Raw genomic sequence first — 13,997 nt, 5'->3', positions numbered from 1 at the left:
AGGCAGCTAGGGATAGGCATCTTGGAAATACAAGACAAAGAAACTAAGAGGGGTGCTAGCTCCCACAGCAACAACTTCTGAAGCACGCCCTCTCCTTCCCATCTCCCTACAGTACTGTACTTCTTTGCTGGGAGAAGCAGAAAGCAGCTACAGAAGGTGCTTCCTTACCATAAAGAGAAGGTAGTTACAGTAGTCCGCATCATTTCATGAGTATAGAGAGTAAAAATTCAATATGAGAATGGATACTTCCTTTCTAACATTCAATGTCTGCTTTCCAGTCCAAAGACGTATGTTTAAAAATAAAAACAAAATAAAAAAAGGGCAAGGCTGTTGCTTCCAAATGATTACAGCTGCAAGAACAGGATTCATGTAGTTGTTGGTTGTGCCGAAAGCTGCATAGCCATTTCTGAACCTCTCAAAACTTCACAGAGAGTACTATGGAAAATAAGCCCCAAGCCACCACTCCGCTCCCACAAATGACACGGTTCTTTCTTCCCTTCCATGCCAACGTCAATTCTTACTTCTTTTACCCAGCCATTCCTTCCAACACCTCACGTAGCAACTGCTCAGCATCATTTAAGCACTACGCAGGAGATGGTGCTGTAGGAGATACTGCGTGAGGTAAGCAAGGAATCCAGTTTTATTTTCCACTTGTCTAATGTTTCACTGTTGACACAACACTAATTTCAAAATAATTATGATTTGATATATTCTTCTCCCCGGTATTCTCAATTTTTAACTGATCTTGATGCAATATAGACAGTATTTCTCTTAGCTAGTTCTTATTTTGTCAAAAATCTGAGGATTTAAATATTGAAATTTATCTAATGTGACTCTGGCTACTCATCAGTGTCTTATCAGACTTCTCTCAAATCAAAGGCATTTAACTGAATGTATTTTTGAACAAAAAACATGGAACATTTTTGAAGTAACAGACAAAAATAAGTTGTTATTTACAAGTAATATATATAATAAAACCACTACCGTGACAAGCCTTTATACACTGTAACTCCAGTCAATTTTTGCATTGTTTAAAAAAATTTCCTTAAACAGAAATTGTTCAGTATTATCTGTTTGTCCATACACGTGTATGTTATGAGAAATACAATAGCTTTTCACATTTTTAAAGTTATCAGCGTAATTTACATTTTTTCCCCCTAATATCAAGTGAAGATTTAAAAATGGTGCAAACTGAAACACAAAGACAAGTAGCTATGAATGTTGAAATACAATCTATTTGGAACATTAGTGTTTCAAACTATAAATCCGTGAGAAAAATCCCTAATATTTGGCATGATCCCCTCACCATCCACCCCCAAAAGGTCAAAGTAAGATAGCCTTTCAAAATAACAGTTATTATTGCATATTATATCTTTGGAAAAGCAGAGTTTTAACCAAAAATATTTTAATGTAATTGAAATATAGACGTGTTTATCTCGGGGAGGAAAGAAAAGCGGAACACACGATCAGTAATGTTATCAAATCAATCCAGTTAATTTGTTCCATCCTTGCTTTGAGTAATCCCCGATACCTCAGATAATCCAGTTGAGTGAATGGGTACTTCAGCAAGCGCAAGAGCAACAATCCAGTTTTACATGACCAACTTTTCATTCTGTAGAAGTCCTTTAAGAATCTTGGTCTTAACTTATATTAGCCCCTCATTTAAGTGCTGACAGGTAAATTAACATGTATTTCAAACTGATATAACAGGGAAAACATTTATCTTCTTTAAACCAGGATATACAAAAGACAATTTGCATAGTTACAATTCAAGCACAAAGTCACTGTAAATAGGTACAAAAGCATTTATAAATTTACTAAATTTGCTGCTGTTTGTCCCAGCCAAATCTTAGATAGGTATGAATGTAAACTTGAAGGGATTGAAGAGAACAGTCAGTGTTTTTGCTTTAAAAATATGTAGAGAACACTTTTTAAAGGTTTTAAAAAATATTTTCTGCAGCAGGAACAAACAGTTCAAACCCCAAAGAAAGCCATCCAAAATGCCCAAGTTCCTCCTATACAGCAGAGAAAGTTTGTTCATAGGTTTCAAACCTACAGACAAAACGAGGCACTAGTTACGCTATTTTGGAATGTGTCCATGACCCTAACATTTCAGTTCACCCCAACACTTCAAAAACACTGTTGGCTTTTAACTTCCTAGGAAAACATATCTTCAGAAGGTGGTGCATAAGAAAATCCAACAAATGCATCATCCGCCTCTAGGACACTGGCATTAACAATGTTGTAATCAGAAGAAACGCAAACTGAGTATGGGACCATTTCTTCTGTAAACACTGCATCAAAATTCCCAATATCATCTGGTCCAACCTAGAAAACAGAAAGATCCATCAGTTGTCATAGTAATACTGTATTTTAAACTTGTGCTTGCCCTTTAGATTTCAAATTTAACTCCTGAGGCAATCTACTTTATGTCGTTCTTTCCTATTTAAGTACAGGAAATTTAAGAGAGCACACCATAGCATCCCTGAAAACAGCTATTAAAAGCCTGCTTGCTTCTTTTGGGCTGGAGTTCAGGCCAAAGCCTACACACCTTGTCACCCAATGTCTCTTTCTTAAATGACTGTTAGGGAGATGCAAAAAACTAAAAAAAAAAAAAAAAAAACACCAAACCAAAACACAAACAAACCACCAAACACACATAAACGACACCCCTACTCCCCAAAAAATAATCAAACCCAAACCAAACAATAATATCAAAAACCAAACCCTATCAAATTACCTTTCTCCCTTTTCCATCAATAATACTTTAAGTGTTAAATTCTAGCAACAGTACTGTTGTTACGATACATTAGCTTCCCAGTAACACACTTAAGAACTAAAGCAGAATAATATTAGTCACAGAGAGGAGAGAAGACAGCTAAGGCTTCTTCACCAAACAGACATAAGACTCAACAGATGATGCTCTGATGTGACCTTAGGAAGGACTTCCTCCCCACCACCATCCTTCCCCCCTGAGTTTTTGGACAAGCAGTCACAAGTTGACACAGTTTAAACTGATGGGAGGATAAAGAAAAGCTGCAACTAAGGGTTAATAACTACAAAAAAAGCTGGAAATCAGTCTTTTGGAAAGTCTCTGAATAAAGAGGCTATCTGTATTTTCTTCTTTGGTCTTCAGACCCCCCAAAAATTGACAGTACTTTGACAGGAATGAGCAGAGGAAAGAGTGATATGTCAAACAGTTTTAAATAAAGAAAAGACAGTACAACTGCTCAAAAGTACAACTGCTCAAAAGTACAACTGCTCAAAAGTACAACTGCTCAAAAGTACAACTGCTCAAAAGTACAACTGCTCAAAAGTACAACTGCTCAAAAGTACAACTGCTCAAAAGTACAACTGCTCAAAAGTACAACTGCTCAAAAGTCCAGTCAGCACTGGGAGAGTCTCACTCTTCACCATTCTGAAACAAACATTCTTTGCAAATAGATCAGCCCTCATAGGCAGAAATTTGGCAGGTATGAACTAGAACAGCACGAGGCACCTACCACATTAGGATTAAATGGTGGTGGAATTTTCTTCTGGAGAAGATCAGTCCAGCTGAGAGATTCAAAGAACGGGTGCTTTTGAATTTCAAGCTGCAGTAAGGAATAAAGATTTTAGATGTTTCAGAAATCCATCCTGTGCATCATAGTAAATACTACTTCAGACTGCATGCACGTAAGGAAATCGAGTCCTTCATCAGTTTATTTATTCAGTTTACTTTGCAATAAAAGCTGTAGTTGGTAAAAGCATCAATTAAAATTTGTTACCCTGCCTCTACAAACTGGTTTTGTTTTAAGATCATATTTTCTGCTTTTAAGCCCACAGAGCAAGATTGTTTTCTGTTAGTATCTCTGCTCCTGCCATAAAGGTATTTAATTTTTGGAAAGCAGATCATTGACAAGCGGCTGCTTCAACAACTCTGCAATATGCTTACTAATTATGAATCAGCAAACAGCTACGCAAAACACTACTATCCTTTCATCTTGGCCCACACTGTGAGAAAGTACCACATCATAGTCTAAATGCTCTGTTACAAGGTCAACAGACTAACGTTAAGGCTGCAAACACAGGACTACGAAAGATCTCACTATTAATGGACAGAAGAAGTCCTTTCTAGACCACTCCTCACTGCACAGTTCTGAAGACATATATACTTTCTCACATCACCTTCTTGCAAACAAAGCTTTTGTTGTTACACTGGGAAAACATCTGCCATGATTTTCAGGCTTAAAAAAAAAAAAAGAGCTGCTGTTTGCACTAGTGTTTCTCTTTAGCTGAAGACTGTTTTTCATGTAGTTAGTTAAACTGACATTACCAGAAAATAGCTTTTTCTTTAGATTATTTCCCAGCTTCACTACAAACAGTGAAACCTATCGTAGTACATCTTAGTGACTACTACACCAGGAATCGTGTTTCCTTTGCTGACAGGTACAGCAGCCACCAAGCTCAAAATATTTGTATCCCATGATAATCATCCCTCTTCTACCCCAAAAAACTTTAGGGGATTGACCACACCGGTGTCTTTAACAAAGAAATAAAAAGGACGAAAGACAGAGACAGACAGACATAACAGAGCAATCTGTCTCCACTTATTAAACCTGTGCTGTGCACATAAATTTAGTGATATCCCTTTATATGAAGTAGGGCTTGATAGATTAGGACATTACATACAAAATCTTCCCTTGCTCCAAGTCTGCTTTGCCGATCTTTCTCCAAAAGTTCTTCCAGAATAGACCAGGCTGTAAGACTAATTCCTGGGCGCAAAACTAGAGGTTTATGAAGAATGTTCTCATACATCTCAGCAACATCACGGCAGTAAAAAGGAGGCTAAAAAAAAAAAAGTTATACATGAATTTAAATCCACATGGGGCATTTTGTTTCATGTGTATGGATCAGTAAATAATTATATAAGAAACACAAACTGCTAGCAATAAAGAAGTCTACCTCTTCTTATGTACTAACTTCTAATTTGGTCATCACCATTGCCAGATCTTTACACTCAATAGCTTCCCCATCCACCTCCTCTCCTCCTAAGATGTTTTCCCACTCCTAAATAGCCATAGATGCCATCCAGCTTCAAAGATCCCGTTGAACTTGCCTGGAAAGAACATAAGAGTGGAAAAGCAAATCTATCTCCTTATTTAAGGTCCTACGGGAGGAGATAATACTCAAGAAAACTAACAGAACAGATTGTTACTGGAATAATTACAAATGATTAGAAGAAGCACAGTAAGATTTTTTTTTTTTTGTTCTAATGCTGCATCAAGAGGTAGAAAAGCTAGGAGAAAACCTGGGAGACCTAAGTAAAAAAAAAAGTCTTTCCATTTTACTTATTCCAGTATTTGGCAAAATTTTACTTATAAGTTGGTTTTTTTATTGGGTATTATCACTGTTGATTCAGTTTACTCTCACATTCCCTCAAAGCAATGACTACTTGTCTTCATTGCAGCTGATGTCTAGCAGTTCACTGGAAAGCAAAGTTTTAGACATCAAGAGACAATGCAAAATTCAAGACAGAAAAACAGGTGCTATGTTAAGACAAACTGTTCATCCACTTAAGTGGAGTATTTCAATATTTTGCAAAAGTTAGTATCTTTAACACCACTCCAGGGTTATTTCACATGAAGGGAGAGAGGGGAGGGAAGCAACCCCTGCCCCCCACATATTAAGTACATACCAGCCCATAAAGCATTTCATAAAGAACCGCACCAAGGCACCACCAGTCTACTGTGTTGTCATAGGGCTGCTTTTTAATGACTTCTGGCGCAAGATACTGAAAAAAAAAAAATTAGAGCATTAGGATAACAAGAATAAAACCTAGGTTTTAGTCACATCACACACCTTCAGGAAAAGTTGCTTCGTAGCAATTGTAAGACTGCTATGTAATTATCTTGTCCTTCAACAAACCTGGCAAATACTTCATCACCATCTGGTCATTCACCAAGTAGGACAGCGGTTTTCCCAACTGAAACAATACTTCCCACACACTATTGTTTTGCCAAATTACTTTGCCACCTCTATTATGAAACTTGCTTTACATTTCAGATAGGTTGCTGCAGAGGCAACGCCTCTTCACAAGCTGGCTACTAGCCATGCCTGTTCTGCCATCCTAAGCCTCTATGCTCCCCATCCAGTACATAAAAATGAAAGAAGATATTAATTTTGCCTCAAATATATCATTATTGAGAAACTGTATGACCTATATTAAGTTTCACTGTAAATCTTGATGAAGGCATGAGTTGTGAGTTGCTAAATTAGAGATTCTTGTGAAGTAGTCACTTGACTGATTTGTGATAAACGTCCGATACCATTGAACACTAAATGGCAATGCTAATTGGTTTCCATCTGCCTTGCAAGAAATCTACTCAGCATCTCAGAGCTCACTAACGCTACAGCACAAGGACAGCCACTTCATAATATGAGACTATTCTTAGTGAATATGTAATATAAAATTACTATGGCTGGATCATCGTCATCTCTCTAACCTCTCAAAACAAGAGAACACTCACTTCTATCATTCTAGTATCCAAATTCTGAAATTTAATTTACAAACAAATGATAGCATCGTCAGACAAGGCATAGCCTGGAACTCAGTTTAATTAGATCAGTATTTCTCAAACTTTCTGTACGTAGTGCCCTATAACTCAGTTGTCTATAGATGACCCTGCAAAAGCATGACAAGCAGCTGAAGTATTTTGAACTCAACTACTTAAGCTTTTTCTAATCTTTCACAACCTCTTTGGGCTTTTCAGGTGTTGGAAGTCACCAAGTCATTCAACTCAGTTTTTAGAAACACTGGTAAGATCATTACATTTCTCACAGGATTATGAAAGATTTGAATCTAAATCTTGGATTAGAAAGGCTAATTGCCATGTTTTGTCTTGATATTTTTAAGAACTCATATGAAGCAACAGCATTAGCATCCTCTTATGTTGCAATTCATACAAGTCCAAGTAAGTGTGAAGACTATGCCTCTGCATATCAGAAAAAATCCCCCACAGATGTTCTCAAACAGATCCAGAGTTACCAGTGTTCTATATACTGTCCTTTGAACTTTCCAAAATATTCAACAAACACTGTTTCAACTCAAATTTACCACTCAGCTTTATGGATTCATACTCTGATCATAACAAGGATAAGTTGTCACATGTTGCCACCTGCCTTTTTTTTTATTATTTCAAATGTTTCAGCTAAATACTACTCCTTGCTTACCCTTCATTGCCTCTATTCTGTAATTTAAAGTATTTCTATAACATTATCAAAGCCACTAATCCTGGCATTTCAGTCAATCCCTCGTACGCGTTCAAGGCTTCCAGATTTTAAGTTTCAGTGTGGTTTTCTCAGTAAAAAACCAACAGAGTTCAACAAACTTAGCAAGTTCAAAGTTTCATTCGTTGCAAAATTTGCTCAAGACTCACAGATATTAAGCCCCTATAAACTTACTAAAAATCAGTGGCAGAATATGGTAAACAGATTCATTTTGGCAAATGTGTTGCAGCTGTTACACAAGCTAACTGTCCTGTGTCTAGCCAGCAGTTAGGAGACATGGGAGGAAACAATGTTTGAAAAGGGTTGGAAAAAGGGAGGAAGGAAGAGATGAGTTATGGGGATGTGGGTAGTAAGTAGGAGACACTGTGTATTAAAGGACACTGAAAAGGACAAAGAACAGATCTGCCGGAAGCTTGTCTTTGGTTTGGTTTCATGGAAGAGCTTGTTGAAAGAATGCAAGTCTCCAACAGTACAAAACAGAATATTTGACCTTCCAGTTACACAAATATTAATAATAGTCAACAGTCATTAATTACTAGCCAAAAAACCCACAAAAGTTGTCAACATACCTCTGGTGTCCCACAAAATGTTGCAGTGGTATCAGAACTTGCAATTCCTTCTTTACAAAGTCCAAAGTCTGTCAACACAACATGACCCTGTTTAAGAAAGAGCGGTATTTTAAACAGAACATGCTTAACACGTGGATACACAGAAGTGTCAGTTTTGTGAGAGGATAGAGAAACCCCAAAATAATGTTGCATACTTACTAGTGAATCAAGGAGAATGTTTTCTGGTTTTAAATCCCTATTTAAAAAAAAAATTAAAAATTGTATTAATTTAAAACAGCAGTCACTAACACAAGAGCTTCAGAGGCAAATACTTTAATTCTTCAGCTGAAAGCTTCAAATTTTGGTGAAATTGTTATCTTCAAGTTTCCCATAAGATGATTTCATGTAGTGGCTTTTATTCAGTAATTTGTCCTATTTTGAACTTCTGCAGGACAAGGATACATTTCAGAAACTTACCTGTATACTATATTTATGGAGTGTAAGTAGCCCAGTGCACTGGCTATTTCAGCAGCATAAAATCTGGCTCTGTGCTCAGGAAAGGAACGTTCTCTTTGTAAGTGAAAGAACAGCTGTAAATATGCAAATAGTAAATAAGAATATTACACACAACAAATCAGGTTAATAATGTGTCATTTTAACAGTAAAAAGTCATTCTATTTAGTTGTCCACTTTTTTTTAAAGAAATATAAAATGAAGTAAAATTGGTTTTGCTGCATGACATTGTCATTCCTATACTCTCTTCCTTTCTTCTCTTTTGTAGCTCAGAAATGGACAGGTAACTCAAACATATAAGGACATCGCTCTAAAACCAAGACTAGTCAAAAGGAACTAGAGTAAACCACTAATCTGTGAATAGAAGTTGGCAAGATTAAATCACGCAACATAGCCTCCTAACAGAATATAACCTAGTGTCAAATAAGTAATCTTCCATTTCTGTATATCCTTGTGTTCAATGCTTTGTGTATAAGTATTTATAGAATTGTGTTCTGAAATGACCTAGATGTAGATTACTTTGGGAGATGTATATTCTAAGCTGATCCACAAATCTTCTCAACTACAGAGAGCTGTCTGGCTTCAAATAGATACGGAAGCCTAGCCAAAGATTAAATCATAAACATACAGATTAAACTATACTACCCATTCAACTTCTAAAGATTTTAAGTAAAGCAGAAATTTTCTGTTTTCTACCTACAAAGTTTGGGAGGAAACAAGCAGCCATCAGAGCTTTCCAAGCACTTCATTCAAATTCAAAAGCTGTTCTGAACTGTATTTTAGTTTGCCTGGAAGAATGCCCAACTAAGTTGTGGCCAGGAATTCAGAGTAGAGCAAACGAGAAGTTTGCTAATATTGTCTAAATAAGGCAACGGTACATTAGACAAGAGAAAGGCCCATCTTGTCCCAACTCTGACACTTAAAGGGGTCAGAACACCAGCATCATAAATTCTGATAGTAGGCCACATGAATATGAATTAACGTATACCCCAGTTCCTATCTCATCCTGGTTTACTCAGCATACTTTATACTTGCCTGTGTATATTCAGATGCAGTGACATAATAGGAAACCTTGCGATATGCCGAAACAAACTATTTAAATTCTACTCCTTCTCCTGTGCTCTTTCAGCTACCAGAGTTTTTTTCATCTACAACAGTATCCTGTCTCATCCTTCTTTCCTGTTCCACTTTAAGTACCTGTAAGACCTTCCGAAACGTGTACATTTTACACCAATAAATTACAAAATTGAAAATACAAGTGACAAGACATAACAGCTCTTCTTTAAAGCACGCAGGTTGGATAGTTCTGTTCATACAATAATTTTTCACTACACTTTTTTATTCACTCACAACTAATTTCCTAGATAGGTCTAGGTATAACTAGTCTACAAGACTCTCGATTTTCCACAAAACCTTTTGAGGAAACGGAAGCAACACTTTATACCTTTCTCATGTGTACTGGGTATTCAACTGATAAAAGATTCCTGAGCACTTCTGGAAGTACTGGGTACTTCAAAAAGCAACAGGTCTTCAGCCGAAGACAAACTGTTCCACAACATTTTATTTTAACATATACAGACTTTCTCCATTTCTTTCACAAGTTTTCCCCCAAGTTACTTAATGGCTCTTCAGATTCAATAGCACTGCTTCAAAGGAAAGAATCCTGAGGATAAGGGTGTTTGGCAATAAGTAATTAGACAGCGCAAAGCTACAGAATAAAGGTTCACAAAAACATCCACGTAGTAAATTCACTTGCCAGTTTCCTTCCTTCCACTTAATGAGATACTACTATCTCAGCAAATGCAGATGCAAGAGGAAAAGACAGTTTTACGTGGTGAAAAACATCAATGTAAGATTAATTTGTAGTAAAGGTAAGCTTACGTAACTGTAAAATACCATATTTGTATCTGACAACCATGAATAAATTTGGGATTAAAGTTGTCGATAAGAAGAGGAATAGGGTCTGTATAGCTATAGAAGTCTGTAGTAACACCAGATAATAATAGGATTTTCAAAATTGGGAGAATGCTGATCACAGCCCATTGTAAAGGATCATTTTGTTTCTCCCACCGAAATAGTAGAAAAAGAGAGAGTCTCAAATCCAACCACAACCACCACATACCTCTCCTCCATTAACAAAATCCAGGACAAAGTAAAGCTTTTCCGTTGTTTGGAATGAGTAATGTAATCCAACCAAAAATGGATGTTTCACATTTTTCAAAAGCACATTACGTTCAGCCATAATATGTTTTTGCTGTAAGGAAGTAAGAGATCAATAAGTAAACAGGAATGATTTCGTAATTAAAGGAAAAAGGAAGGGAGGTGGGTGGAGAAAGAATGTTTCTCTTCACCTCTTTCCTATTAAGAACAATTTTTTTCTGCAGCACTTTGACAGCATAGTATTTCCCATCCAGTTTTCGTTTTGCAAGAAGAACCTGTGAAATCCAAAAGAAATGAAGAAATGTGATTGTTGCAGTTCACATTTGATTAGCAATATTTTCTAATTTCAGCATAATTAGAAAGTATTCGTACTATTTTTTTCACAATAAAGTTTCTTTGCTTTTAATATAGTCAATCAGCAATATAATAATCAGTAGAGTGAGCTTACAGTTCAGTAAAATCTGTCATGATAGTGATATCATGAAAGACTGAATTATAACATTTATTTTTCAGGGCCTGATGAATCTCTATCAAGATCAATTTCAGATGGTTTTGTAAGTTTTAAGTATAATTTCATGGAAACCAACTTGAAAAATAACCCAAAACCAAAGATTTCAAGAGGGATTATCTGTTGAATCTCTGTAGGGTATCAGTATTTAAGTCACTTTTCAATGGGCAGTTGCTCGCACTGCTCTATAGCATTAGGGGGTTGACAAAACAGCCCATGCCAACAACGGGAAATGCACAATTCATACTCCAGCTGCTGCAGAAGCGCAGGGGTACCTCCCTTCCTCTCTGGGGGAAACAGAGGATCCCTATTGCTCTTAATGAGAAAGGCAAATGCTCCCTTTTGTTACTCCCAACAAGTGACCAGGGCAGCCAACAACTGGCACACCAGGGAAAAAATGGCAGGGCTATAAAGCAGCAGCAACAGGGAACCGATATGACAGTTCATACGCCACCCTAGACTGATACCACTTCCAAAACTCTGGCGAAGTCTAGCCAACATTACTACACAGAAGACACCAGTTGGCATCCTTCCACCAGGAGAAGGCACAGTAATAAGAAAACTCACCTTGCCAAAGCTGCCTTTCCCAATAACTTTCAGGAAATCAAAGTCTGTTGGCTTAGCACTGAAAGATATTTAGGAAGGAGACAGGTCATTTGGGTAGAAATTACAAGCTTTATAGCCGTACAGCAGTCTAGAGTAACACTTGAGGTGTAACGTGAGAAGAACAGTCTGTTAGCACCCTCCTTTATTCTTCATTCTACCCAACACCTAGACTTCTACAGACCTTCCATCGGAGATGACTCTGTTGTCCTCCAGGGAAAGTGTTCAAATTGCATCCTTTGAGTTTATTCTGTTTTGTAAATTTGAGATGTAAAGGGGGAGCAAGACTGCTCTTTTATTCTTTATAGTCTAGGTTCTTGTTATTTTTAAGTCTCCGTTTCCCCACGACTTTTCCTGGAGCTTTTTTCTCATTTCCAGAGGGCCAAATGGATTCTCAATCTTAGATGAGGGAATGATGGACCAAGTCTGTTATCTATTCTCTTTGCTTATCCCATTCTTCCCTCCATCCATTCCTCTCTCATTTTAAATTACAGCAAGAGGAGGGAGGCCCTAATGCCTTCCTCTTCTGTACATGTACCTATGAATTTGCTCTCAGTTTTTCCACTTCCCATATCACCACTCCTTTCAGTTATTTCCCAGGATTCCCTCATTTTTTCCTAAATACAATGCAGGGATATTTTTGTCAGCAAAACAATTATCCAGGTTTTCAAATTCCAAAACAACAGTTACATCACCGTACACCTCTCCCTTTATCGCCCCTGAAGGGAAGTACTCTTAAATTTCATTTCTTACTGCAATCTATTAAGCATTTCCTCCTGTTAGCCCAGAACAAATTTGTGAGGAAAACAAAGTGAAAATAGCAGTCATCTCCTAGATGAGAAAAGCACAGATTCACACAGAACTGAGAACAGAAACTCTGCAGAAGACACCAAAGAGAGAAGCAAGTTCTGAGTGCAGTAACTAGCTTTGTAGTATCAACAAGGCAAAATGTTCCTTTGCCATGCATTAACCCAAATTTGTTTTCATAAACCGTTCGCATTCTTAACTGTTGTGTGACCACTCCCAAGACAGAGAGGTCATCTTTGCTATAGCATCCTTAACTAAAAGGACAGCAGACTAACAAAATCTGAAGGTGAAAGGGGGAAAAAGAATGTTTTAAAGGTAGTTGTTTATGTAGCACAGGATTCAACGTTTTGCTTCCTCCAGAAAAACCAACAAACGCACATATCCAAGAAATTCTTCATACTATTAACACTCAGTCTAATTTTTCAGGTTTTAAAATTAAATTAAATTTTATTAAAATAAAAATTTTACATTAAATTGAATTACATTTTAATTCAATTTAATTGAAACCTACTGAGGATTTCCAGATGGTCCCAAGTTGATATTCTGTGAGGTAGAGTTTAACTGTTGGGAGAGACAAAGAGGTTTATTTTTAATTTTCTTTTTTTTTTTTTTTAATTCTCCCTTATATTTCAACCAATATTAACTTCAAAATACTTTACTAATTTGCTCAATCCATACCTTCACACTTGTTACATCAGATTTTTTAAAAGAGATCTAACATCCAGGTTGTGAACTTCGTATGTTGAAATATCTGGCCATCATCACCTTGTCACAAATTATTTCTACACACATCATATTCAAGGATGAAGGTAATAAAATAATTGTGTCCAGACACAGAGGACAAGGTTAGGAACAAAGATTTAAGAGCATCTGAACGGACAAACTTGTTCCTCATCCAGAACTTAACCCTTTCTGTATTTGCTCTAAGAATATATTTTCTCCTGTTTATTGTAAATTTTCCAAGATCTTACCAATAAAATAATTTTAAACTCAAACTGTTTATACAAGAGTAATTAGTGAAAGACACAGTGCTTTTTTAAAAAAAAACAAAACTGAACAGTCTCCCCACCCCAAGAAAAACATTACTTTTCTATCCTGACATTAAAGGTTAACTAACTCAGTTCCGGGAATTCCATGAATCCTACCAGTACACACCCAGACCGAATTTGTAAATTACAGGGAGGGAGATGAGGAAGCCACTGTCATTTAAGTAATTTTCTCTGTTTTGTTTTTGATTAAAAAAAGCAGTATTTGTACCCTTATTATGGTTTTGGGCATTATGAGAGAAGGATAAACTGCATCCAAATACAAGTTACCTGGGGACAGGCTGGCAGGCATCACAAAACCAGTACTCCTACAGGAGCAGAGAATGCCCTGACAGCAGCACTGGATGCTGCTATTCTCTAACAAGAGACAATCACACAATGGCACTGGACAGTTTTTAAAAAAGCGACTATATAAGTTTTACGATTTTTCTTTTCTTGAGAGCTTATTTTTGTTCCTTACTCTTCAGCTTCATCACTTACACTAACTATGGGAAGGTGAATTTACTATCAAAAAGTATGGCCACCATGCATTAGCTCTCTTCC

General features: G+C 36.8%; 1 protein-coding gene across 8 annotated transcripts in view; it reads right to left on the bottom strand.

Moving 5' to 3' along the window:
- Positions 1-34: 34 nt before the first annotated feature.
- The window catches only part of SGK3 (serum/glucocorticoid regulated kinase family member 3), a 64,128-nt gene continuing 50,165 nt past the window's right edge, over positions 35-13,997 (bottom strand). For all 8 annotated transcript variants that reach the window (XM_063326992.1, XM_063326988.1, XM_063326995.1 and 5 more), the window contains exons 7-17: positions 12,920-12,969; positions 11,566-11,623; positions 10,682-10,765; positions 10,453-10,584; positions 8,295-8,407; positions 8,037-8,073; positions 7,839-7,925; positions 5,678-5,773; positions 4,672-4,827; positions 3,504-3,593; positions 35-2,328 (exon numbers count right to left, since the gene is read on the bottom strand). In XM_063326992.1, coding sequence (XP_063183062.1) covers positions 2,158-2,328; positions 3,504-3,593; positions 4,672-4,827; positions 5,678-5,773; positions 7,839-7,925; positions 8,037-8,073; positions 8,295-8,407; positions 10,453-10,584; positions 10,682-10,765; positions 11,566-11,623; positions 12,920-12,969 — 1,074 coding nt within the window. In that variant the 3' untranslated portion in view covers positions 35-2,157. The remainder of the gene's footprint in view (positions 2,329-3,503; positions 3,594-4,671; positions 4,828-5,677; positions 5,774-7,838; positions 7,926-8,036; positions 8,074-8,294; positions 8,408-10,452; positions 10,585-10,681; positions 10,766-11,565; positions 11,624-12,919; positions 12,970-13,997) is intronic.

This window comes from Chroicocephalus ridibundus, chromosome 2 (genome assembly GCF_963924245.1).
Source record: "Chroicocephalus ridibundus chromosome 2, bChrRid1.1, whole genome shotgun sequence".
Taxonomy (NCBI): Eukaryota; Metazoa; Chordata; class Aves; order Charadriiformes; family Laridae; genus Chroicocephalus; species Chroicocephalus ridibundus.
The sequence above is the reverse complement of the archived record's forward strand: the minus strand, read 5'-3'. Positions and strand labels throughout refer to the sequence as shown.